The following is a 26638-nucleotide window of genomic DNA, read 5'->3' on the forward strand; positions in this document are numbered from 1 at the left end:
ACCCCAGCCCGGGGCCCGCGGCGGGTTACATAACGGGCCGCGAGTCGCCGCGCTCTCGCGAGACTTCACCCGCCCCCTCCCCTGCTCGCTCCACGTCAGAAGGAACCGGGCGGAGCGGCCAACATGGCGGAACGCAGGCGACACAAGAAGCGGATCCAGGTAGCTCGGCCGAGTCGTGGGGCCGGGGATGGACTCGATCGCGCTGGGACGAGGACGGACAGGGGGAGCCGTCCCGAGCGGCCGGGCGCTGGGAGGCCGTCTCCGCGGGGTCGCGGCGCCGTGACGGTCCCGAGGCGGGACGGTGCTAGCGGCCGCTCGGCCGAGGGGGTCTGGAGCCGCGGGGGAAGGAAGGAAGGAAGGAGGCGCGGCGCTCGAATCCCGCGTCCGGCCCCGCGTTCCTGCGGCGGAGGGCCCGGGCCTGCGCGGGGAGCCAGCCTCCTCCGGAGCGCGGACGCCGGCCTCCCCTCCCTCCTCCGTGTCTCCCTGGCTTTCCCGGTATTAAGGCCACGGTAACTGCGGTGGAAGGAGGGCCGGCCCGAGGCCCCGCCGCCCGCCGGTTCTTTGTGCGTCCAGACGGTCGGTCAGCTGGCCCGGGCCCGGCTGGGGGTTCCTTCCAGATGTTCAGCGGCATCTGCCTTCCCTTCCCTTCTCCAGGGCTCTTTGAGCCGAATACTCGGCTTGAGCCCTGCCGGCTTTCTTCCAGGCGACGCGATGTAAACAAACCCTGCCCGGTCGGTCGGTCGGTCAGTCGGTGCTGCAATGGGCCGGTGTCACCCAGGAACCCGAAACACGCCAGCGTGTCAGCCTCATGCCCTACATAGTAGGCCGCCCTCATCCCTTATGAATGTCACCTGAGCATCTCTTTCCCGCAGTTTTCTCCCAGCTGTGTGTGTGTGTGTGTGTGTGTGTGTGTGTGTCTCCCTCCTTTGTTCGATGCGCCTTAAACATTGAGTGCCTCAAAAGCTCGCCCAAACCAAAGGCATAAGTTGATGGTATCCAGTAAGTTGTTAATATATGTAGCAGTCACAAGTAGTTACACTCATCCTTGACCTCCCAGTGTCCCCACTTAGGATGACTTTTTCTGTTTTCGTTTTATATCCATTTTAAAAAGAGCTCATCAACTTACTGGCTCACAGGTCTTTTGAACTGTGGAAGGTACAGTTGAAAACTCTTTAAATAATACCGTGGGAAAAACCAGTGTTTAGTAAGTGTGGAATTTGCAGGCATGACAAAATAATTTTGAACAGGTTACAGAAGGTATTAGAGACAGATTTCCAAGTTCTCATAGGTTTTTTTAAGCCAGAGTGTCAAGACAGTAGAAATTTCTAAATATGCCATTCCCAGGCTTTTGAAATTTAGTTTTATGGCTTAATATGGATAGTTAATTTATTACAATTTGTATTGAAGTTATTAAATTTGTGCCTCTTATACCATTATGTTTACACTTGGCCCGACAAATTTGTGCTTTTTTGCTCTTTAATACACATTATTTTACATTTTTGTCTGTTTTTCAATATTGTCATAAAGGTAATACAATGCACTTTTTAAATTGCTGCTCATATTTCAGTTATGAGCTTATGTTAAACAGAAAAGTAGGTAAAGATTCTTCATGGTACTCTTTAGTACTGCAGCTACAAGTTAGTTATCTCATGCCTGTTTGTTCTCTAGCTCCATCAATTAACTAGCAAAGTTTTTTGTTCGGTTGGTGTTTTTGTTTTTCCCTCAACTTCTGCATTTGTAAGAAGGATTGTTTACCTTTGAAAAAGAAAAGGTTTTAGGGTTGTAGAGTTGATATAAAAAGATTTAATAAGTTAATGACTTACTAAAAGTTATTAAAAATGCCCTCCATCAGAATAAAGAAATTAGGTTAGTTATATTGGTTTTTTTTAAGTTCTCTTTAATAAGCTTATAAATAGTTAACAGCCAACAACCGTCTATCCAAAAAATTAGCCATCAGGCTGTAAGTTCTATGAAGTATAACTATTTACTCTGTATATTTGAGATGCTGGTTATTAAAAGTCAGCTTGGTATTGTGAAATTAAAAAAATTTCCCCATCTAAGTAAATTTTTATATGGCAGTTTAGGATGTTTATGGAAGATCTTACAGGAGTACCTTTATATAGCCCAACAAGTATTTTTTTGGTTTTGTGTGCATGGACAGTTATGTGTACTCGGGTGCAGGCGTTAGTTGAGACCAGAATGGAATGTCAGCTCTGCTGGAGTTACAGGAAAACAGTACATACTCTTAACCACTGAGACGTATCTTCAGCTTCTTCCAGCTATGCTAGGGAATTCCTCAGTTCTTATATTCCTGTCAAGAATCAAAAAACTTTGATATTGGCATCACTTGAGATAAAAAGATCAAATGTAATGACAAAGTTCAGAGTTTGTTACAGAAAAAAAAATCTATTCAAAGACTTTAAAGTAAAAGCATTTATACTATCTGGTGAGTTTCCTGTTACTTGATGTTCTGTTTAAAGTCAGATTTGGGGCCTTTTTGGGGAGTGGAGGAATGTTTGATTCAAACAATTAAGTTGAGAGTTCTGTTTTGGTTTTGGAGCCAATTCATTTGCTTTTTCCAGGACAGAATAATTTTAGAATCTGGTGTCCTAACAGAGCTGGAGCAAGGGAACCATTATCACATTTCTTTCTTGGACTCAGATCAGGTCACTGAAACTTTGAAATGAGCTTACATTTTCAATGACAATGTGTTGTAAAATTTTAATAACAGATTCCAACAAGAATGATTGTAGCTGAAACTAATGAAATACTTTTTCAAAAGTCTTGTTTAAGAATAGGAAATATGGTGACTTTGTAGGCTAACAAACCACTAGAAGCATTGATTTAGAATTCTGATACCATGGAGTTTAAAAATTGAAAGAAATCTGATAGAACTTATTTGGAATTCTCTGTTCTAAGTTCAGGCTCGGAAAGTAAAATGGCTCAGGGGGCAGAGGCACTTGCATGATGGTTTGAATTTGATCCCACAATGTGGCAGGAGAAAACTGACGTCTAGAATTGTCCTGACCTTTACACACACACACACACACACACACACACACACAATGTGAGTTCAGTCCATTAGAAACAGTGGTAGGCTTAGAATTTATTGAGCTCACCCTCAATGACAAACTGATGTCCAGTGAGGTTATGTGACTTGAACTAGGATCACCTTTTAAGTAATAAAATTAATAAAATTAGACTAGTCATCTGATTCCCAGTGGAATACACTTTCCACCTCATCATTGACTAAAAATAAATAAATTTTGTATTACTTTAATCCCAAAGTTTGTACATATATATGTATATGAATATACACATATATAATATATTTATTCAGTTTTGTGTATGTCTGTGTATCTTTGTGAAGATGTGTGTACCTTAGTGCAGGCGTCCACTGAGGACAGAAAAGAGCATCAGATCTTCTGGAATTGGCAGTGGTAGTTACAGGTACTGGTGGGGTTACCCAGTCAGTGTAGGTACTGAGAAGAGACTCGGATCCTCTCCAAGTGTATTCTTAACCACTGAGCTATTGCTCTATCTCCCCAAATTCTGAATATAAATTTTTATTTAAAAAGATTTAGGTTGGCTTACTCCTTCTCAAAGAATCATTTCATATAGTGTTATGCTTCTATTTAGAATCTAGTTCAGTTTGAAATCTTCAGATGACTTCTGTATCTTAGAACTTGTATAACCTTCATCAGATATTTTTATTGTACCCATCTGTCTCCCCGGAAGTAAAATCCTGACATGCCGTGGGCTTATATGCCTCACTTCAGAAAAGAGAAGAAAAATATTTGGGACTGTTCAACCAGATTACAAGTCAGACTTCTCAGGACCTTCTGAAGGAAAGAGATCCAGTCTCTTTCCTGAAATTTCTTTCATCTTCCCACCTCCCACCCCACCCCAACATACCAGGCTTAATGGAGAATTTTGCAGTTGCATAGCAAACAAACCTGTTGCCATAGGGAGTATGACAGAAGCAAATTGGAGATGGTACTGCTATTGTTAGCTTACAGAGCTGGGTGACTTCAGCACATAATTTAAGGTCCCCTCTCGTTGTCACAGTATCTTCTAGTGACCTACAGTTGATGTTTTTCATAAACACTTACGCTACCTTTTGTTTACTTGTGCAAAAAACTAAGACCTGTTTTCTTTTGTTTACTATTAGTAGATCAATAACTATTTCTGTTTAGTTTCTATTTGAAAGTCTGTCAGAATAAAGCAAGCCCATGGCTTCTCTAGACTTTTTTCTTTTTCTCAAGTAGACTACAAATGTTAATTTCTATTTCATTCTAGTATTTGGGTCTTGATATTTTCTAAAGTATATTAATTAAAGTCTTTATCAATATTCTACTAGACTTTCTGTTAAATAATTTTGGGTTGTGATTAACAATAGATTAGTATCTGGGTGCAAAGAAAAGGCAACCTATCCCAAACTAGTTGGTTCTTTCTATCCTTATTCAAAGATAGTTGCGAGAGTTCATTAATTTGAATTGATGAGCTCTTTTTTTATGTTTTATAAGCATTTATTAATACCCTCAGAAGGCTTTCATTTCTCATTAGAAATCTAGCATAGAAGTTAGCAAAGTATTCAGTTCATAGTAAAAGGGAACAAATAAGGGAGATAGTATACTGTAGTGTGGTTTGTAAAGAAGGTAAGACTCTGATGCCATTTGGGCTACAGGAGGCAGCAGTCACACAGGATCTCCTGTGTAATCAACTTCTGCCACTGCTGACGCAGACTCTATGGAGTCTTCCTGGACTAAAACACCAGCGGATGCCCCAGTGTTACATTTTCATTAAGAGCTGACTATAGTAACTAGTACCAGTCACTTACACTTAAGGAGAGTACTAGTAGACAACTGAAGTCTATGTCCACTTGAAAAAAATTACTGAGACACCATTTTTTGAGTCTTCCTGTCCATTATTGATTAGTAGTGTCTTTACCAAGGAAAATACAGTGAGGGGAAAAGTTGACTAATTTGTTAAAGAGAAATTTTTAAAATTTTTGCAGATACTTAATGGTGTCTGATTACTATTACATAATCAACTTTTCTGAGTTGTTATATGTTGATATTTATATCTTGATTTTCCTTGTAATGCCTTGGTCAGCATTGAGGAAATCAGCACACTTATCTGTGATCTCTACATTGTTTAACTGAAGGATTGTGTAAGTATTGACATACCATGCCTAAAATGATGATTCTTCTCTTTATTCCTTACTCATCTCTCCCTTGTGCGTTTCATGTTACTGAAAAGTATCCTTTTTAAAAATAATATTTTGAACATATTCACCTCAACTCCCAGATCCATCCCTGACTCTCTCCCCACCCAACTTTGTGCTTCCTTTTTGTTGGTTAACACAGAAATCTGAGATCCTGTATCTGCTCACTGCATTTACTCTTTACCATGAATCCTATAGACTCTGTGTTTGAAATGTTTCAGATATGTGCATCCCCTTCCCAGTCCTAGGCCAATATCATATCACAGTTCTCTTCTATAATCTTCTAACTATCTTGCTTTACATGTTTTTCCCTATTTGTCTTGCCTACAATCATAAAAATATTTAAGTTACTTTCATATTTCTGTTCTATTAAAAATGTTATTTTTCTGCTTCTTATGCAATAAAATTAAAATTTCTCACTTTGCCTTCAAGGACTCTTTATTCTCTTTGTAATAATTTAACTTCCTACATTATAACTGATCTCTGTTAGAGTCGAGCGCTCACTCTCAACCTCATTGTATATGCTGTTCATTCAGTTTACTCAGAACTTGGCTTTCAAAATCAAGTTTTATGTATTACTTGATAATTTTGCTTCTACTTTGTGTACTTCTAAAATATTTTTATGTATTATTCCTTTTTGGAAAATAACAGTTGCTGTTTTGGGTATTTATGTAACAAAGTACAGATTTCTTGCCTTACTAATACATATTGTAGCATCCAAAGATTATAGGATAAACACTCTGGAAATCTGTGTTTGACTGAATGAATGACTTAGATTTATTGAGACTTCTTTATTTAATGAGGCTTCCTTCCCTCAATTTCAAATTAAGTTCACCCTTCTAACAGGTTACCAGAATATACTTGAAAGTTGACAGCAGATACATTGAATGAGGAAAAAATATTTAGAATATGTTGTTGTTATTATAAAAGATAATTTGTTGAACTTTTAATTTTTATTTTCATGAATAATTATAGCTTATGGTAGCAGAATTTGTCATAAAAAAATTTGGGGACAAATATAGAAGAAAAGACACAGAAAATGATAGAGCAATTTTTCCAGATCTGCTTTTTGTTACTGCTCTACCATTAATAAGAATATCCCTTTCTGCATTCCTTATTTGCCACAGTCCTACTGGGGAAGAGGCCCAGGCAGCATCTGTGATCCCAGGGAAGAAAGAAGGGAGGGACTGAGAGCTGGTTCTGAACATCTCAGTTCTTATGCTTCTGCTTTGAGGCTGCTAGTAGAGGTTAATGAGACATCTTACAAACTATTGTGCATTGATCAGGACACGAGTTTGACTGTGGTTATAACATTTATTTATGGTACCTACTTTAACATTTAGGCAGTCATTGTTGCAACATCTTTTAAATTGTTGCTTTGTGAGTAGTAAAGGAGGCCATACAAAATTGAAGAAAAACTATACAAAACTGGAAAAGCGCTTAATGTTCTATAATTGAGGTCAAAAAAATGGAACAGCCTTTGGCCTTGTTGGTTTCTATTTAGAAGACAGTACTAAGAGTGTCCATTTTGTCTTTTGTATCCATTATCAGATCTGTTCCAAGGAAGGTTTGAAAGCAAGTCCTATCTAACGCTTGAAAAGATTTATAGAACAGATGTGCAAATTACTCTTTAGTAACATTACCATACTAAATTAATATTTCTATGTTGCAGGAAGTTGGTGAACCATCTAAAGAAGAGAAGGCTGTGGCCAAATATCTTCGATTCAACTGTCCAACAAAATCCACCAATATGATGGGTCATCGGGTTGATTATTTTATTGGTAGGATTGCATCTGTAATTTTATGAAGTTGCCTAGATTTAGAGACATATGAGTTAAGAAGAGCTTGCATGTGTGATTATTGAAGCTGGGCGATGAGATATGGCAGTTGATATCCTAGTCTTTTATGACTGAAAAGTCAAACAATGAAGTGCTTTATAATTGGTTTTGTTGGAAATTTTAAAAATAAGACTTACCTTCAGTGTTTGGTATAAAATACTACTTTTTGCTCAGATAGTATGATTGCATGGAACTAATTAGGAACATTGTTTATAGTCAATCTCATGATTAGCTGATATTATCTATAATGTAGCCTAATAGCTACATTATACCAATAGCTTATAAATGGCGGTTGTATTTTTGTCTTAACAATTAAATTTGAATTTCTGTCTACAGAAGAGATTTCTTTTTGTGTTATTAATGAATTTGATACTCATTAAAACTTGAGAAAATAGACATGCTAATCTCTAAATCTAATGTATTTCTTTGCTAGTATAGCAGTAGGTTGTTCAGAGTAATTCTTTAGTGGTTGTAATAACATGAGCGTTTTCATTTCCATTGAGTGTTTGGTGTGATTTTTCGTTGTGATTATTCAGTGATTGATGGCTAACAAATGTTTTGAGAGGGTTTTTTGTTATAAACACTTCCCTATTAATTTATCTTTGACTAATATTTACTTGTGGAGATGTTTATCAATATATTCATATGTTGACATAAATAGCATTATAGTCATTAGACTTGATAGTCTGTTTTATTTTCTGTTGTCAGAATGTTGACATTTATAACATGATTTCATGAGACAAAAGTCCATGTATACTAAATTTTAAATACATTTCTTCCCTAGCTTCGAAAGCAGTGGAGTGCCTCTTGGATTCAAAGTGGGCAAAGGCCAAAAAAGGAGAGGAAGCTTTATTTACAACCAGGGAGTCTGTGGTTGACTACTGCAACAGGTAGTGGGTTTTTGGTGAAGGATAACAATTAGTAATATCAATTTTTTCCATAGTGTTGAAACCTTTTAACTAAATGTAATGAGCTTTATATGTAACTTGGATTTTATTAGTGGATATAGATTTGTTCTTAGACTTACTGTATATTTGTGTGTAATTTGTAGTTATGTTCTTTTACTTGTGTGTATTTGCCAGAGCTACTGAGTAAAAGAATCAAGGTTTAGAAAGCATAAACATGTCTACATTGAACAAGTTCTGTGTAGAAAATGATCAGGGGTTTTTTGTTTTTGTTTTTGTTTTTCTGGATCTTTTATAGGATGATGGTTAACTTTGTTATCCTTTGTTTTTAGTGGCTTTGCCCTGGACTATAAGCCTAACTTACTTGCTGTTTTCAGTGATTACTAGTAAAGTAATTTCTGATTCCTTTTAAAATCAAAACAGCTACACTGTCTTTGTAGTCTGGAAGATTTCAAAATAAAATACACGCACTTTGGTAGCATACAAATTTTTCATTTAGTTACTTTTTCTTTGGAAAGAAACTTTTTTTGGTCATCAATTTATATCTAAAAAACCAAACCAAATTACTTCCCTCTTTCTATTTAATACATAAGAGCATACTTACTAATCTGTATTAGCTAGATTTTGCTTTGATGGTATTGAAGTCTAAAATGTGAGTAGTAAAGATTTTAAAGTAGATGTTTGTTTGAGAGGCACATATAGCATTTAATGATAACTGTGCTTAATAACATTCTAAGTATCTGCCATCTACCAGGGTTAGTAGCACATGCTTATAATCCCCTATTGGAAAGATGGAGGCAGGAGGATCAAGAATTCCAGGTGCCTCTTGCTATAAGTGAGTAGGAGGCCAACCTGGACTGCTTGAGATACTGTCCTGAAAAAAGAAAACGAGCATTATTCATCTGAGAACCCTCTTTAAAAACTCTTAAAGTTAATAATTATCAAATACTTAGAAATCTTAGTTGCTGAAAGACTAGAGATGACTAATAAACATTTCAGAAACAAGTTTTATTTTGGGAATAGGGCTGAACTAACAGTGATACAGGTTCTATTTACTGTCCTGTACAGTCATTTGTCTGATGGGAATTTTAATATGTAAACTTCCCTCTCTGCTTCAAGATGTGTGTGTGCTATAAAAAGTAAAGGGATACTATAGATGCAGGAACTAGAACATGGTAAAATTTAAAACCTTGTCCAAGGTCATACAGCAAGGAAGGGCTAACGCTCTGAATACAACAATCTTTTCCCTGCTCTCTGCCCCTGCACCAAATTGTCTTCTCCAGCACATTAATGATGCATTTATTGGAGTAAAAGTCGATCTGTATCACCTGCCGATATTACTGTTAGGGACATTTAATCTCTGAGCTTAAATCTCTCAGGAGAGCAGCCAGTATCAGCTCACATGTTGAGGTCTTTTAGGAGCCTTAATACCTTGTTATGTGAAGTTTTTAAAGATACTGAGCTAAAGAGTGGCTTCTCTAAGGGCACTCGCTGCTCTTTCATAGGAACCCAGTTTGTTTCCCAGCAGCTAACTGACAAATTATAACCCGTTACTCCAATTCCAGAGGATTGGTGCCTTTTTCTGACCTCTGAGGACACCAGGTGTGCCCACCCACACAGTACATTTACACACCTGGCTCATCATACATAAGTGAATCTTTAAAAAAAAAATTTTAAAAAGATATTTTTGTCCTAGAGACAAGCTCACTTTGAATTTTAAGTTCTCCTACTCAAGTCATTGGTTTTCTTTTTGCCTTCAAATAAAGGACTAGCCAGGCAGTGGTGGCGCACGCCTTTAATCCCAGCACTCAGGAGGCAGAGGCAGGCGGATTTCTGAGTTCAAGGCTAGCCTGGTTTGCAGAGTGAGTTCCAGGACAGCCAGGGCTATACAGAGAAACCCTGTAACAAAACAAAACAAAACAAAAAATAATAATAATAAAGGACTAGACCTAAGATGGTATTAGCCACTTCTGATGTAGCCATAAAATCCTCTTTGTGACCAGGGCTCACGGATTCCTGCTCAGCCATAGAGAAATCCTCAATAAGACTTTGTCCAGTTCCATTTTCTAAAGCAGCTAAGCGGACATGGTGGAGTCTGAGGGGAAATGGCCAAAGCAAAAGATGTATGCTAGTAATTTAGATGTATTTCTTAAGATTTGGTTATTTTTATGTATTTGTGTGTTTGCCTGTATATGTTTATGCACCATGTGTGCCCAGTAGCTATGTAGGCTAGAAGAGGTTATCAGATTGTCCAGGAACTAGAGTTACAGACAGTTGTAAGCTACTGTGTGGGTGCTGAGAATCAAACCTTTGACTTCTGCAAGAAAGAGTAGCAAATACTCTTAGCTACTGAGTCATCCACCTCTCTGTTCCTAAGGCATATTTGTTAGTCTATACTTTGTATGGCCCATTTCACACAGAAGTCTTTAACCTAATTTCAGTGAGACCTCGTATCACCAAGTCACACTCTAACAAGGTAATAATATTCTGTCACTTCCATTTAATTGCCACATTCCTTCTCTAATTGGTCTGTCTGTGTTGATGACTATTTCCTCAGGTCCCCTACCCACGTTAGCCTTTGCACCTGCAGTTAGTATTGTCTTCTCCATCAAGTTTTGACTATTTAAGAATTCTTGCATAATTACCTGTTCTTAAAGTCACTTGCAAGCTTAATTAGAAAGCAATAGGACTGTTTATACTTTATCATATCTTTGTAACACTTAGCATGATGTTTAAACTTTTTAAAACTTGTCATTGCTATATCTGTGAAAGTTCTGAACATGTCTGACATTCAGTAAATAGTAAATCTGAAAAAATTAAGACACCAAATGGAATACACAAATAATTTTTAAAGCTTTTTAATACAGTGCTAGATGTCATAATAACATTGTTTACTATAATTTGATCACTGCTTCAGAGTACAAATTCTCACGTGTTAAATATGTGGTGTGGGATAAACACTTAAGTGCATAGCATAGCATGTTGATGTGTTCACAGAACTAATATGGCCATATTTCACTATGTTTTGTGCTTCTTCCTAGAAATAAATGACCTTTCTTTGGGTTTGGGGGGGGGGGGCGGTAATCAATTATTTATGTTTCAAAATGTGATTAAAATATTTCCTCTGTAAAGCCATTACTGAAGGTTTCTCCAACTAATATTGCTACCTGTAACTTTTTAACAGATGAGAAATATGTACTCTGGCCAAGTCATAGTACACAATGTTATTATAAGGTCTAGCACTGTAATGGGAGTTTGATTCATGCCGAGTAGTTTTTTAAAAGTTTTAAAAATTATTTGTGTATTCCTTTTGGTGTCTTATTTTTCAGACTTAATTAATATTTACTAAATGTCTGACGTGTTAGAACTTTCACAGATGTAGCAATGACAAGTTTTAAAAAGTACAAACATCATGTTAAGTGTTACAATGTACTTAAGTGGTTTATCCCATACCACATATTCAAAGCCAGTAAATCAACATCACTTTGGTAGACATAGAATTAGCTGTAGACATTATCTAAATACTCACCAAGAAGGTCAACGATCCTATTACCATAAGACAGAATGATGTAATGATTTATGAATGCAGGACTATTTAAATTGAAGATCTTGTTATAGCAAAAATAGCTAACACTTACTGAATTTGTATATGTCAAGCACTAACAATTTATATGCTTCTCATTTAATCCTAAAAATTGTGTATGATAGGCGCTCCATTTTAAAGATTTAAAAAAAAATCAGCTTTGAGTGTTTTTACCTAAAGTTGTTTAGAACACTAATTTGGTTGGCCATTGACTACATACTATTTTCTCATAACTTCTGATTAGTTTTTCCTCTCCTACTCCTTCCAGTTCTTCCCTACTTTCCCTTCCATCCATATCTACCCTTTGGTCCCTTACTAGAAAACAGGCATTTAAGGAGTAATAAAAGAGATAAATAAAAAGGACACAAACGGAATAGGACCAAGCAAGCGAGCAAAGCAGAGAGAAGGCACAAGAGGCACATTCCCACTCCCAGCTAGCCACCCGTCACTCCATAACTGTCTGTCTCCCTAACCTGACAAGAGGCATCTGTCCCCCAAGCCCTGGACCCCTCACGAAAGTCTGCAGTTCTCAGACTGTAGTTTGCTCCATTGACCTCACAGCTAATATCTACTTCTAAGTAAATATATAGCGTATTCGTCTGTGGGCCTGGGACACCTCACTCAGGATGATTTTTCTTCTTGTTCTTTCCATTTTCTTGTGATTTTCATGATTTCATTCTTTCAACAGCTGAGTAGTATTCTGTTGCGTAAATATTCTATATTTTTCCCCATTAATTTGTTACTAGATAACTAGGTTGTTTAAATTTTCTGGGTATTATAAGTAGAGCAGCAGTGAAGATGGTTGAGCAAGTGTCTCAGCAGTAGGATGAACATCCTTTAGGTGTGTGCCTAAGCTAGGATAGCTGGATCTGGAGGTAGATAATTGCCGTCTTCTTGAAGGGCTGCCGCACTGATTTCCATAGTGGCTGAACAAGTGTGCGCTTCCACCAACAATGCAGGAGTGCTCCCTTACCTCCCATCCTTACCAGCAGGAGCCAGTTGTTATTGTTGTTGTTATTGTTGTTGTTTTATGGATCTTGACCATTATGTTTAGTGGAAGATGAAATCTCAAAGTGGTTTTGATTTTTATTTCCCTGATGACTAACGATGTTGAACATTACTTTGTTTCTCAGCCATTCAGGTTTCTTGTTTTGAGAACTCTGTTTAGGTCTGTACCCCAGTTTTTAATTTTGTTGTTTTCTTAATGTCTAGTTTTTTTAAGTTCTTTATGTATTAGATGTGGAGTTAATAAAAATGTTTTCCCATTCTGTAGGCTGCCACTTAGTCCCTTTTGCCTTATGTACTGAAAAACCTTTTCAGTTAGATGAGGTCCTTCTTTTAATAACTTTATGTGCATTAATGTTTTTTCTACGTTTGTCTATGCAAGGGTGTTGAATATTAGAGTTACAGACAGTTGCGAGCTGCTGTGTGGGTGCTGGGACTTGAACCCAGGTCCTCTGGAAGACCAATCTGCTGCCAACCGCTGAGTCATTGCTTCAGCCCTGAGGTCTCATTTATTAATGGGTTTTGATGCCCATGCTAATGGAGTTCTGTTCAGAAAGTCGTCTTTGCCAGTGAGTTGAAGGCTATTCGTCACTTGCTTTTCTGTCATATTTAGTGTATGTGGCCTTAGGTTGAAAGGTCTGTGATCCATTTGGAGTTGAGTTTTATGCGGGGTGGTAAGTATGAATTGATTTGGATTTGTCTACTTGTAGTCATCCAATTTGACCAGAACCATTTGTTGAAGATGCTGTCTTTTTTCAGGGTACATTTCTGGCTTCTTTATCAAAAATCAGGTGTCTATAGGTATGTGGATTTGTTTGGGTCTTCAGTTTGGTTCTATTGACTTAGGCTTCTGTTTTTGTGCCAGTGTCATGCTGTTTTCATTACTATAGTTGTGTGGTACAATTTGAGGTTGGGGATGGTGATACCACCAGTAGTAATTCTTCTATTTAGGTGTGTGTGTGTGTGAGAGAGAGAGAGAGAGAGAGAGAGAGAGAGAGAGAGAGAGAGAGAGAGAGAGAGAGAGACTGACTGACTTGTGCATAGGTGTGAGTGATACTTGTGTGTGTGTAGGCTATGTGTGATATGTGTGTGCGTGTGGTGGTATGGTGTGTGTAGTAAGGTGTGAGTGTGTGGGTGTGCGTATGTGTGTGTACCTACATATGTGTGTTTCCATATGAAGCTGAAAATTGACTTTTCAAGGTCTCTGAAGAATTGTGTTGGAACTTTGATGGGGATTAAGTTTAATTCGTAGATTGCTTCTGGTAGGATAGCCATCTTTATTAATCCTGTTGATCCATGAACAAGGGAGATCTTTCCATCTTCTGATATCTATTTTAATTTCATCAATGTCTTAAAGTTTTTATCACACAAATCTTTTATTTGTTTAGAGTTACCCCAAGATATTTAATATTATTTGAGGCATTGTAAAAGATGTTTCCCCGGTTTCTTTCTCAATCTGTCATTTGTATATAGGAAGGCTACTAATTTTGTTGTGAGTTAATTTTGTGTCCATATACTTTGCTGAAAGTGTTTATCAGTTATAGGAGTTGCCTGGTTGAATTTTTAGGGTCACTTATATATTACTTTTATATCATCTGCAAATAAGGATATTTTGACTTTATCCCTTGATCTCCTTCAGTTGTCTTATTGCTCTAGCTAGGATTTCGAGTACGGTATTGAATTGGTGTGGAAAGGATGGACACCTTGGTCTTGATTATAGTGAAATTGCTTTTCACTCCTTTCCATTTAAGTTGGCGTTGGCCTTGGGCTTGCTGTCAGTGCCTTTATTATGCTGCACTTACATAGTTTGCTTTGTTGACTGGGAAGCCATGTAGGAGGAGCAGCAGTTCTTCTAGGTCTATGCCAGTCTGTTGCTTCTTATTGAGGAAATTTTTTTTCTTAAATATTTATTTCTTAAATGATTGAGAGGTGGGCAGTGGTGGCGCACGCCTTTAATCCCAGCACTTGGAAGGCAGAGGCAGGCTAATTTCTGAGTTCAAGGCCAGCCTGGTCTACAGAGTGAGTTGCAGGACAGCCAGGGCTACACAGAGAAACCCTGTCTCAAAAAATAAAAAGACAAAAGAAAAAGAAAAAAGAAATTATGAGAACATTTTTTCTCACAAAATAAATTTAAGAAAACTGAAAATATAAACTGATGATGTAGAAGAAATTCTAAATTACTACAGTTTATGTCATAGTTAATCACATTGTTATTTGAGAAGTTTTAATATGTTTATGTCTATAAAATAACTATAAAGTTTGTTTTTCCATTAAAAATTTTATTTTTTTGATTGTGTGTTAAATCCTAATATTAAATTAAATGTATCTTCTTTAATAATTTTCAAGACATTCTGAAATAGAAGAACAAACATTCCTCTTCATATTAAAATAGCCCACTAGTCTACTATAAAATTCCCCTTTGAATTTATGAATAGTAACCAATAAAGTCTCATTTCAAATTTTTGTTTATTTACATATTACCAAGCAGATATAAATAGCGCTTGGGGGGGACAGCTGGAACAGATTTGAGAAGAATATCTACTTCTGAATAAGAATAGGCCAAACAAGGAAGTGTTGACATGACTTGTACAGGATACCCATGAACTGGATTTAATTAGCATCACATGGAAGCCCAGTCAAGCAAGAAACAATCTAGGTGCCCCAGAAGTCACAGCTTAATGACCAGAATGAACTAGTCATCATCTGTACAGAAAGGACAATCTAGTGAGCACGTGACAGAGAGCTTGCTGGTGGGCACCAAGAATGTGTCAGTAGAAGGGTGAATAATCACCATTAGGGACAGAAATGGCATATATGTTCTAGATTGTGCCATAGAAGGCATCACATTACCAAGGTAAGAATAAAGAGTAAGATCAGCAACTCAAACTATATCATGAGATTTGAAAACATGACTTACAAATAACAATGGTAAGAACCAAAAGTCTCTTGGATAGATTATAAGGTTAAACAAAGCAAACAAATAAAATAACCCCTGAGGTTGGCTTAATAAGGGATCAGCTTAGCTTCTGAACTCATTAGGCAATTGAATGAGATCTGTCTGTTCGTGGTGTAAGTCTAGGAAAGGATCAACATACAGTATACATAATGCAGTAAGTGCATTGGTGAGTGCCCTTGACAAGACAGCAGAAAGTGAAAGGGGTGACATGGGTGTGTGTGTGTCTTAAGCAGGATCCGTTGTAATTCAGAGAAAGCTTGAAGGAAGGTAGGAAGAGTGAAATGAAAACTCAATGTCTTTTTGGAGAAAGAATATTCCACATGATGGTGATAGCCTTGACTATATTTAGGGAGAAACTACTGACATGGGAATACAGTACCATGCCTAATCTATTGCACTTCTTTTCGTTTTAGATTTTTCTTGTTAGAATCCCTGTCAGTGTACAGAAATGTCATCTTAGTATATGTAATTATTTATCACCCACTTGATACTTACAGTAGTAGGTTGAAGTACACATAGAGAAAGAACCTCCATAAGACAGCTGAGAAGGCATGCAGGCAGGAACACATTTTTCTCTGTTGACATTTCTTAAACTGTTTTCCTCTTTATTATTTTACTCTCGCAGTAGAGGCCAGACATTAAATGAGGATGAGTAGTAGTAGTTATCAGTGTATCTAGAGAGGAATTATGTGGATAAGTCTCAAGTCAGTAACATCTTTTAGTTAAAAGTTAAAAAGAAATTTGACAACTTTTACATAATCTGACTATTGAGCTTTTTTTCCTTTGTGGAATTCCTTGTTTGGTGTGCTTATTATATTTCAGTGTAGTTTCCATAGACTTACAGATTATAATTCCTTCTGTAAGTTGCCGTTCACAGCTTCCCTTGCTTACTTGATTTGGGTTTCGATATTTTTGCTTTTTATAAAAGTCTATGTCTTTGTAATTGAAGGGAATTGTAATTTGAGAACTGTCGCTTTTCTTCAAGGCTTTTAAAGAAACAGTTTTTTCATCGGGCCCTAAAAGTAATGAAAATGAAATATGATAAAGACATAAAAAAAGAAAAAGATAAAGGAAAATCTGAAAGTGGGAAAGAAGATGATAAAAAGAGCAAGAAAGAAAGTATTAAAGAAGAAAAAACAAAAAAGGAAAAAGAAAAAAAGAAAGATGGCGAAAAGGAAGATTCCAAAAAGGTAATTTTTCCTAAAGTTAAATTAAAATTTAAAGTCATTATAGGCACTGGAAAGATGGTACAGAGTCTGTTCTACCAGAGACCCACATTCAGTCTCCTCACCCATGTGAAGGCTCATAACCTGTTAACACTGGTTCCCAGAACGGCTTCCCGCCTTCTTAAAACTGCATGTACACGATGCAGACGTAAATTCAGGCAAAACATCCATCCATACACGTAAATGAGAAAAATAAACTTATCATGTGCACGTGGTTTTTATTAGCCTGTGATCATAAGGTTTTAACAGCCATGTGAGATAGCTGTCGTGATTATTTGTAAATATTGATCTAAAGGTTTTGTCACTGTTGGAAATGGTGAGACTTTTCACTGCATGAATATTACAGCGTTCGCTGTCTTGGGGGTTTGATTCTTTTCACCTGTCTGTTTCTAGGAGGAAACTCCAGGAACTCCAAAAAAGAAGGAAACTAAGAAAAAATTCAAACTTGAGCCACACGATGATCAAGTTTTTCTGGATGGAAATGAGGTGAGATTAGAGAATAATAGATCTGAGTATAATTGAACTCCAGGTTTTCATAGAAAATCTTAGGAATATATGTAATGCTATCACTACAAAAAAGAAACAATTGAGAAAAATCTCATCATACCTTTAAGCATATAAAAATAACTTTCAAAAAAAATCTACTTTTCTAGTTAACTAAAAAGTTAGAATCAGATCTGACTTCATTTGAGTTATTAAAAAACATGAAATTGGGGGGTGGGTGGAGGAATACCCTCATAGAAGTAGGGGAAGGGAGGATGGGATAGAGGCTGCCCGGGAGGGGGGAAACTGAAAGGGCATGACATTTGAACTGTAAATAAAGAATATATCCAATTTTTTTTTAAAAAGGAAGCAAACCATGTTTAGCAAACCCTGTTAAGGACGCTTGGGCCCACTAATTCTGTTATCTCAAAGATACAGTCTCTGTAATCAAGATTTAATTTGCCGGGTTAAAGTGCAGAATTTGTATTATCAAGAGAAAAAGGGAGCAGAATGGTTCATGGGCTCATCCATGATCTCTGGTACTTACTTCTACAGTGTCTTGTCAGTCTCTTGAGGGGCCTGAGACTTCCAGCATTTCTAATGCTTTGCACAAGAGGACAGTTGGTAAGGACAGCCTTACATGAAGACTGTTCCAATAGTCACTGAACTACTACAAAAATAGTAGTCCTTGCTGCTAAACTGTTGGAATTCCAAGACACACTTATACCAACTGTTGTATATATAAAAAGCAGTGGCCCCTAGGGCTGGGTATTTGAGATTCTGTAATAGGAAGAGCTCAGATACCTTAAGTGTTATGTATATCACTGAGTACTAGATACTTCATAGGTGGTATAGTAAAATACAGTGCAATTCTCTGCAAGGAAGCTTTTATAGTCATTTAAAAACATGGGCATGTAAACAGCTTTCTGTATTGCACTGTAATAAGCATTAATGGTATGAAAACACCAATTAGGTATGCTTAATTTAGTTAGGAAGGATAAGGAGAGTCTGGAGACCATGGTCATTTGACTTGAGACTTCAGAACTGACTGGCAGATTGCCCATTGTGCCGGGAAAAAGTGCACACATGCATACGTGAGAAACACCGTATCTCTAGACTATTCAAATTGGAAATTTCCCCCCTTTTTAAATAGGTTTTTAAGCTGAATATGGTGGTGTACACCTCTAATCCTAACACTTGGGAGGTAGATCTCTGAGATTGAGGCCAGCCCCTGGTCTACATAGTCAGTTCAAGGCTAGCCAGGGCTGTCATACAAAGAAACTCTAAGAAAAAAGGGCAGTGGGGGAGGGCAGGTAGAAGGTTGTTATTTTTTTAAAGTGGTTACTAGCAAAACTAATGTTTTAAAATCTGATTCCCAAGGAAAATGTAAATAGTAAAACAGGTTTATTCAGAACCTCACGTGTTAGAAAAATAGAAAAATATAGATTAACTAGAAAAAAAATTAAGGGTCTTGTTCAAAATAAACTAGGAAATAGAAAAATACTGGATTTAGAGGACCTGAGAGCTTTAGAACTAATGGTCTTTTAATGACTGAGTGTAGTCTAATCGGAAAGGGAGAATTCTTAGTGTGTTAAGAGATAGAGACTGTTTGAGGAACTATAGTAGAGAAGTAAACTTCTTAATAATGTGACCTTAGAACTTTTAAGCATTGAGGTTTCTTGATTTTTCTAGGTTTTTGTGTGGATCTATGACCCAGTTCATATTAAAACATTTGTCATGGGATTAATTCTTGGTAAGTAGGAGAATATAAGTAGCTTTTTAGTATACTCTAAACTTTAGAGGACAAAATGCAGGACCTCCAAAAAATACTTTTAAATTTAATACGAAGTAAGAACTCTTTGAGAGGATATTTTAAACTAAGTTAGAAGATAAGTAATAAACTCAAATTATTTGCAACAGCTAAAACATTTTAAGGTATTAATATGGGAGAACAACCTGATAGAAGACAAATGTACTCACAGAAGAAACACACTGACCATTCTGGGTGAGAATGGGTCGTGATACAGAGGGAAGAACAAAGATTAGAAGTTCAGAAGTTCATGGCGACAGTCCTGGGGTAGAGGGACACTCCAACAAGTGATGGTGGCACAGTCCTTTTTCTGACTTTTAACAGCAGGCAGTTTGGCAATACCTTTCAAATTGTAGATGCAAACACATTGACCCTGTAAATCTTGTAGAAATTTATCTTATATTCCTTTTCATGTACACAATTGAGCAAAGTAATATTCAAATTTTAAATGCCTATATATTTTGGCCTATCAATTCCATTGAAAGGAATTCATTGTTACGGCTTTTTCAGTGTTGTTAGTTTTTATTTATTGTTAGTATCTGGGATCAAACTCAGGGTCTTACACGTGCTAGGCAAGGACTTCACCACTGAGTGCCATCCCCAGCCTAGAACTCATTCTGTTACGTAACCCCAGTCTTGTGATATCCACATGCTGTATACCTGCAGGAGGATTGTCTTTTACCATGTCAAACTGAAAGTAGTTCACATTCCTCAGGAGAAGGGTGAGCAATGGCCGTGTAAGAGAATAGCATGCAGCTTTTGAGATAGGGAAAGAGAAAACTGCCAAAGAGGGAGAGTTACATAAGTCCCCTGAGTTAGAAAAAGATATCTGTAACTAATTTGTATTGTACGTGAGCAGTCTCTGGGAATAGGCAAAGCCTTATAGTGTTTACCACTAAAGAGTGGAACAAAAACTGGATGATTTCATCTTCACTATAGCTTTTGACTCATTGTTTATATTGTTAACAACCTTGTGTATATTATTTTTTTAATTTGGGGGGCAAAAATGGGTGGCAAAGATTAATTGGACAAATAGCAAAACTATACTTCTAAAATATGATTGGTCAATAAAATATTTTAGGATCCCATTTAGAGAAACTAACAGTAAGAGTTGAAACTTAGTTAAACTCAAAAAGCTCATGCTGTGGATTGCTTACAGTGTTGTAGTCACTTTGTCATAAATGCCTTCTGATGTCTCATTCCAGTGAGATCAGGTATTTATCAATGCAAGGGAAATTAACTTTGGGAGGGTTACCTAGCTTACACATGGTAGAGCAAGAATCTGAGTCCTGTTCTTAATGACAAAGACTTAATAACCAGTCTTCTCATATAACAGTTTTCCAGGAGGCCCTACCATAATTGTAAAACAAACAAGCAAGCAAGCAAACAGAAAAACCCTTAGAGATGCGCATATATATATATATATATATATATATATATATAGTTTCTCTAACCACTCTGACCTTCTTTTAAAAAAAAACTTTGTGATTCTGATTGCCCTGGAGTGGGAGGTGGGGTATTTTTTGGTTGTTTTGATTTAAGCTTCCCTGTTCCTAATATTAAATAAATATTAGCTTCAAAATGACAGTGGTTGGTCATTTAAGGAATAGTTTTAATTTCTAGACAATATTTTTATAATTAAATTAATTTAGATTTAAAAATACTTAAAGAACAGTATAAAATGTTATGTTAAATAACATGAAATTGCTGATAATTCATTATTCTTATACAAATGTTACCTTTTTGTCTCCAATATTTATCAGTCCCCATGTTTGAGAAGATGTTCACTTAATTGTAATAAAGCCATTAAAGTATCTATTCTAAAAGTTTCTATAACTTTGTCATCTCTCGCTCCAGTGATTGCAGTAATAGCAGCCACCCTGTTCCCTCTCTGGCCAGCAGAAATGAGAGTAGGTGTTTATTACCTCAGTGTGGGCGCAGGCTGTTTTGTAGCCAGCATTCTTCTCCTCGCTATTGGTAAGTGTGATTAGCAGTGCTGATCTCGGTAGAGATTAGCACATAGACTTTAACCTGGAGCTCCAGTGTAGCTGAACTAATACATATAAGTCAACAAGTATGTCATCCTCCTCAGACAAATCAGAGTTCAGACATGATTACATTGGCTCTGATCTGGGATTTGCTTTATCTTTTCAAACTTTCTTGTTTATGAATACTATATTTGATTAATAAACAATTCTGTACAGTATTAACTATTTTATATATATATATGTATATATATATATTCATTCATTCATTCATTCATTGTGGAATGATTAAATCAAGTTAAAATATCCATTGCCTTGTTTAGCTATCTTTTTTTTTTAACTGGTGAGCCATTTGAAATTTACTCTTAGTTATTTTGATATATATAATATATTACTATATTTTAATCTGCATGTAGATATGTTTTAAAATTAGCTATAATGAACATTTTTGTAGTGGTGAATCATAATTAGATATTTGAAGTAAAATAAATGTAACTTATATTAAATATATAAAGTCTTTTCATGTGTAGTCAGTTAAGTGGTTCTAAACAATTTGTTTACCACTTTAGGGGCAAATACAACTTTTCACTTGGGTACCAAAATGAATTCTAGATGAATGAAGGGGTTAAATAACTAAAAACCAAATAGGAAAGCAAAGTGAATGTTCTTAACATTCAGAATTATTGAGAGGTTTCATACCTTTGTTTAAGACAGGGTCTCTCTACATAGCCCTAGCTGGCCTTAAACTTAGAGATCCACCTACCTTTGCCTTTCCGAGTGTTAGAATTAAAATCATGTGCCACCACTCCCAACCAAATATAGTACTGCTTTATAGAAAAAATTAAATCATTCACAATATGGATCTAGGTTCTGTTGTTAGAAGACAGAACTTGACCAACATGAACTAACCTGGGTGCATATTATTCTCTGATGGGTAACTAATTTTTATTTGTATAAAAGTAATATTTATTTTATTTGTATAGCCCTAAACAGTTTATTCATTCTCACTTTCCCCCTGGTCACCAAAGTATCCTGAGTTGGTGCCACCCTTCACATGACCCCAAGAGTTCATCCACTAATTTTTAGTCTACCATGGTAACAGGCCTCCCATTTCAGACAAGCCCTTTCCACCTGACAATGTTGTTGTTCCTTCCTTTAGCTTAGTCACCTTGAAAAAAAAAAAATGTTTTGCTGCTTCTGCAGACAGCAAAGAATTTTAGGCCAAGAAATAATAGCCAATTCTATTAAACAGGTAAGTAGTGCCGGTGTGAGCCTGGTCAGGGAGAAGAGCCATAAATTTTGAACTTAAAGTAGATACTGTCAGATTGATGGCACCTTGGCTGTCAAACTAGTGGAACTTACACAAGTTTCTTGAAGTTTTTCAGGGAAGAATTAGCTCTACTGAACAGAATTATTCTAGTTGCTATATTTTAATTAAACCAGCAGCACTATGATTTAATGTTAGATTATTTGGCCTTTAAAATAGTGTTTCTCCAGTTTTGAAAATAATTTTTCCAGGTTTCTATGCATATAAATATTATGTATCAGATAATTTTGCAAATTAAAGTGAGAAAGAAATACAACATGTAACTCTCCATATATATATATATATATATATATATATATATATATATATATATATATATATATATATATATATGTCTCTAAATGTAGACATGTACACACACACACACACACAAAATATTTTAAGGCAAGGTCTCTGTAACTCAGTTATCATCACTATTGCAATATAGCAAAAGATGGCCTTGAATTTATTTATGCCCCCTGTTTCTGTGTCCCAAGTGCTGGTGTTCAGGCATGCATCTCCATGCCTAGTCTTGGTAGTTGAGGAAATTAAGCCCAGGCCACCTCCCGCTTGCTAGTGAAGCCTCCTCCACTGAGCTGCATTCCTCCCTTCAAAGCTTTCTTTCAAACAGTTTCTGTCTATAGCCCACCTACACATCCTGTGGTGTAGAATTTTTCAAAAACCTTTTTTAGTATTTTTCAGTATGCATGGTTAATATCACCAATTAAGATGTGGCATTTTCTGAAATGTGGAGCTTTAACTGTGGCATGGTACATGTAGTTTTTCTGTGGTTCATCCCTTTATCTGTTGCCAAATAGAGGAAAAACTGGCATGTTAAAATTCTGTTATGCCCAGTTTACATGTGGTAAGAAATTCAATTTACTTAGCAGCTTTCTAAAATGCTTTTTTTCTTGGATCTGATAAAACATTTCTCCTGTCTTATAACTTTCGAATGAACTACAACATCATAATTGTATTTGGAGGAAAAATTTTGTTGCTTTATCAGTGGAATTTACTTGTAATTAATTGCTTCAAACATATTTATCTTTTTTGTGTCACAAACAATTCTTATCTGTTGTATTGTGTGGTATATTTTTAATTCTCATGAAAATAAAAATACTACTTTATAAGTAAGATTATTTAAAATACTGCCTTATAAATGAAGGCTTATTAAAAACCATGTCCTTTGATTTATCCAAAGCACAATAATGAGAAATCCATGGACCCACTATTTTGTAAGCTTTCTTTGAAATAGTTATATATACTTTTAAAGAAAACAGAACAAAACAAAACCAGTTTCCCTAGAACTTTTGGGTAGTCATTATGACCTTTAAAAAAAATGAATACAGGTGACTTTGGGGCCATTTTGGTCTACAGAGCAAGTTCCAAGATAGCCAGGGCTATACAGAGAAGCCCTGTCTCCAAATGGAAAAAGAGGGAGGGAGGGAGGGAGGGAAGGAGGGAGGGAGGGAGGGGGAGATCAGGGGATCACGATTACTAATATGTATTTAATGGGAAACCATTTGAAATACTAAGGTTTGTAATAATATAGTAAGAGTAATCTCACAAGCATGATTACAAACACTTATGATCCCAGCTATTTGGAAAGCTGAGGCAGGAGGATACAGAGTTCAAGGCCAGCTTGGATTACACAGCAAGTCACAGACTTTTCTGGATAGCTTACCGTGTCTCAAAGTTTAAAAGGTTGAAGATACAGTTCTATGTTGCCTAGCTGACAGGCCACCCTGGATTCCAGCCCAGACACTAACAAAAACATAAGTTACCTCATAAACCATGTGTTGGAACAATCTTAGCTGTGTTAGCATTATGTGGTTTCCTGGGCTTTCTTTGGTTTTATTCCTTTTAGTGTTTTGAGATAGAGTTTTGGTGGGTGGTAGCTCAGACCTTGCCCCTGGAGCCAGGACTATAGCACCGTCATCCACCACTGTACCTAGCTCACATTTAGGGATTACAGCACCGCTATAGTCCACCATGGTACCTAGGTTATATTTAAGGCACATAAATTTTTTCTTAATGTTGAGGCAGTTGGTACTTAAATAAGCATAATTTACCTAACTAATAAAACAAGAATTTGATGATGGAGTTTTTTAATGCCTGGGTTCTTTATTCAGAGCTGAGCTATCTCTTAGACAAGTTAGCAATGCTTCATATCCACAGTACATTTAAGGGCCCACGGAGTTTTTGCATATATTTTAAAATCAGAAATAATATATATGTTTCACTATATACCCTTTTACAGCATTATATTTGCATTTATACTATATTGTATGTTGAGTGTAGTGTTTTTAAAATCAGGACAAGACATAGGACTGGACAGTAAGGCTGCAGGGCAGGCTGCTCTCCCGCTGCCTGCTTCCTTCAGTATCGTTCACAGTCCGTAGTCACAGTTCCTTCTTTGTTATGCTGTGATGTGGATGCTTCAGCTTCTGCCTGACCACTGTCCTTACTGAAGCACACCTTCACAAAATGCACAAATCTTCAGTGTGTGCCCATGACCAAAGAAAAGTAATTTTTTGAGAGTGGCATCTAAACAATTGTGTTACTAAATTTAATGCAGCTCTTAAAATATTGTCAGATGCTAAGCTAGTCTGATCTTAAGTATTTGTCTTTATGGTGCATAAAATAGGTAAATAAAGCTAAATATTGTCTCAGTTCTTACAAACAAATTTTCCCTGTAATAGCTTCAAGGCTTAATTTCATTTATTCAAGAGACACTTTGCTCCCACAGCTCGCTGCATCCTGTTCCTCATCATCTGGCTGATAACTGGAGGAAGGCACCACTTTTGGTTCCTGCCAAACCTGACTGCTGATGTGGGCTTCATTGACTCCTTCAGGCCCCTGTACACACATGAGTACAAAGGACCAAAAGCAGACTTAAGGAAAGACGAGAAATCTGAAACCAAAAAGCAGCAGAAGTCCGACAGTGAGGAAAAGTCAGACAGTGAGAAAAAGGAGGACGAAGAAGGAAAAGGAGCTCCGGGAGACCAGGGCCCAGAAGGCTCGGGCGGAGACCGGCACTCGGACACAGACAGTGACAGGCGGGAGGACGACCGCTCCCAACACAGTAGTGGGAACGGCAATGATTTTGAAATGATCACAAAAGAGGAACTGGAACAGCAGACAGATGGGGATTGTGATGAGGAAGATGACGACAAAGATGGAGAGATGCCTAAATCTGCACATGAAAAATCATAATCTGACTAGTTTGGGGACTAAATAGTACAACAGGTTGGGTTTTCTGAGTTGGTCGATCATCATGATATACAGATGGCATTTGTAGCATTCTTTAAATCCATTTTCTGAAGTGTATTTGACATTCAGTTACAGTCAGCCTTTTGTTTTGTAGAACATTGGTACTATTGGTACAGTCTAAAGCCATTAATAAGTTTTATCCATCTGATAATTTTACAGTAAGTAGGCCTCATTTTGATAGTCATCAGAGGTACATTGTCCACAATGACACTTAGATTAAGGGCATTTCTGATAGTTGTATGGCTTTTTACTGTTAGACTAATGGAAATTGCTAAAGAAACTGCAGCATTTCAGATTATGCATAAGTATATAGCCATTTCGCAGTTTCTTCAGGATGAAATGCTTAAATTCATTGTTCTTGCTAGTTATGCTCTTTTCATTTATTTTTTTTTCATAAAATTATATCAGAAAATTCCTTTTTTAAGGTTTTTCGAGTTAGCAGGGATCAAGAGCATTTTGTGGAAACAAGCCAGCTAGTACCAGTGCAGCAGCCCTTTTAATTCAACTACAGATTCTCCTTTTCCAGCTTAGGAAATCCCAACTGACTTGTACGTTCAATCCAGAGAAAGGCGGTCATCTCCAGCAGAAGTGAGGAGCACTGACTGACAGCGAGGCTCTTCCTTCCTCCCCATCTCCTGGTCATAACATAAAATGTATTCTGTACATAATTTACAAAGAAAACATTTTATTTTAATTGTTACTTATTATTTAGACATTTCTCAACACTTAAATTTGTAAAACAAAAACCATGTAAGGTATGTTTTTCAAGCGTTTCAGTAACCCACAGAACATCTGATCTTTCTACAGCAGCTTCAGTTGTGTGCCAACATTCCATGTATTTTAATATGAGTAAAAATTATCCTTATTAAGTAAGAACAGACTTAAAGTAGTAGCTGTTTGTACGCCTTAATGTTCATTTTGATTTATCTTCAATCTTTACATTTAGAAATGGGGACTATGTTATCAGACGAGGAGGCACTGCTGTGAAAGACAATTTGCTGTTCTAAAATACCAATTAAAAATAAAGGATATAAAAGAAAA

The 26638-nt window shown here is 36.7% G+C and overlaps 1 protein-coding gene across 2 annotated transcripts; it reads left to right on the plus strand.

Moving 5' to 3' along the window:
• Sec62 (SEC62 homolog, preprotein translocation factor) lies at positions 1 to 26638 on the plus strand. Of its 2 annotated transcripts, XM_052180683.1 has the most exons (9): positions 1 to 159; positions 6900 to 7008; positions 7850 to 7955; positions 16500 to 16704; positions 17134 to 17226; positions 18916 to 18976; positions 20891 to 21010; positions 25074 to 25522; positions 26124 to 26638. In XM_052180683.1, the coding sequence occupies exons 1-9, from the start codon at positions 124 to 126 to the stop codon at positions 26187 to 26189; spliced, it is 1245 nt and encodes a 414-aa protein (XP_052036643.1). In that variant the 5' UTR covers positions 1 to 123; the 3' UTR covers positions 26190 to 26638. The 2 variants fall into 2 exon arrangements, with proteins under 2 accessions (XP_052036643.1, XP_052036642.1); XM_052180682.1 differs by having other exon boundaries at positions 3 to 159; positions 25074 to 26638.

The sequence above is a fragment of the Apodemus sylvaticus genome, chromosome 4, assembly GCF_947179515.1.
Source record: "Apodemus sylvaticus chromosome 4, mApoSyl1.1, whole genome shotgun sequence".
Lineage (NCBI taxonomy): Eukaryota > Metazoa > Chordata > Mammalia > Rodentia > Muridae > Apodemus > Apodemus sylvaticus.

Coding starts and splice junctions, on each gene's coding strand:
- Sec62 (XM_052180683.1), top strand. CDS start 124: ATGGCGGAACGCAGGCGACACAAGAAGCGGATCCAG. Junction 160..6,899: donor GACACAAGAAGCGGATCCAG/GTAGCTCGGCCG, acceptor TCTATGTTGCAG/GAAGTTGGTGAACCATCTAA. Junction 16,705..17,133: donor AAAAGGAAGATTCCAAAAAG/GTAATTTTTCCT, acceptor GTCTGTTTCTAG/GAGGAAACTCCAGGAACTCC.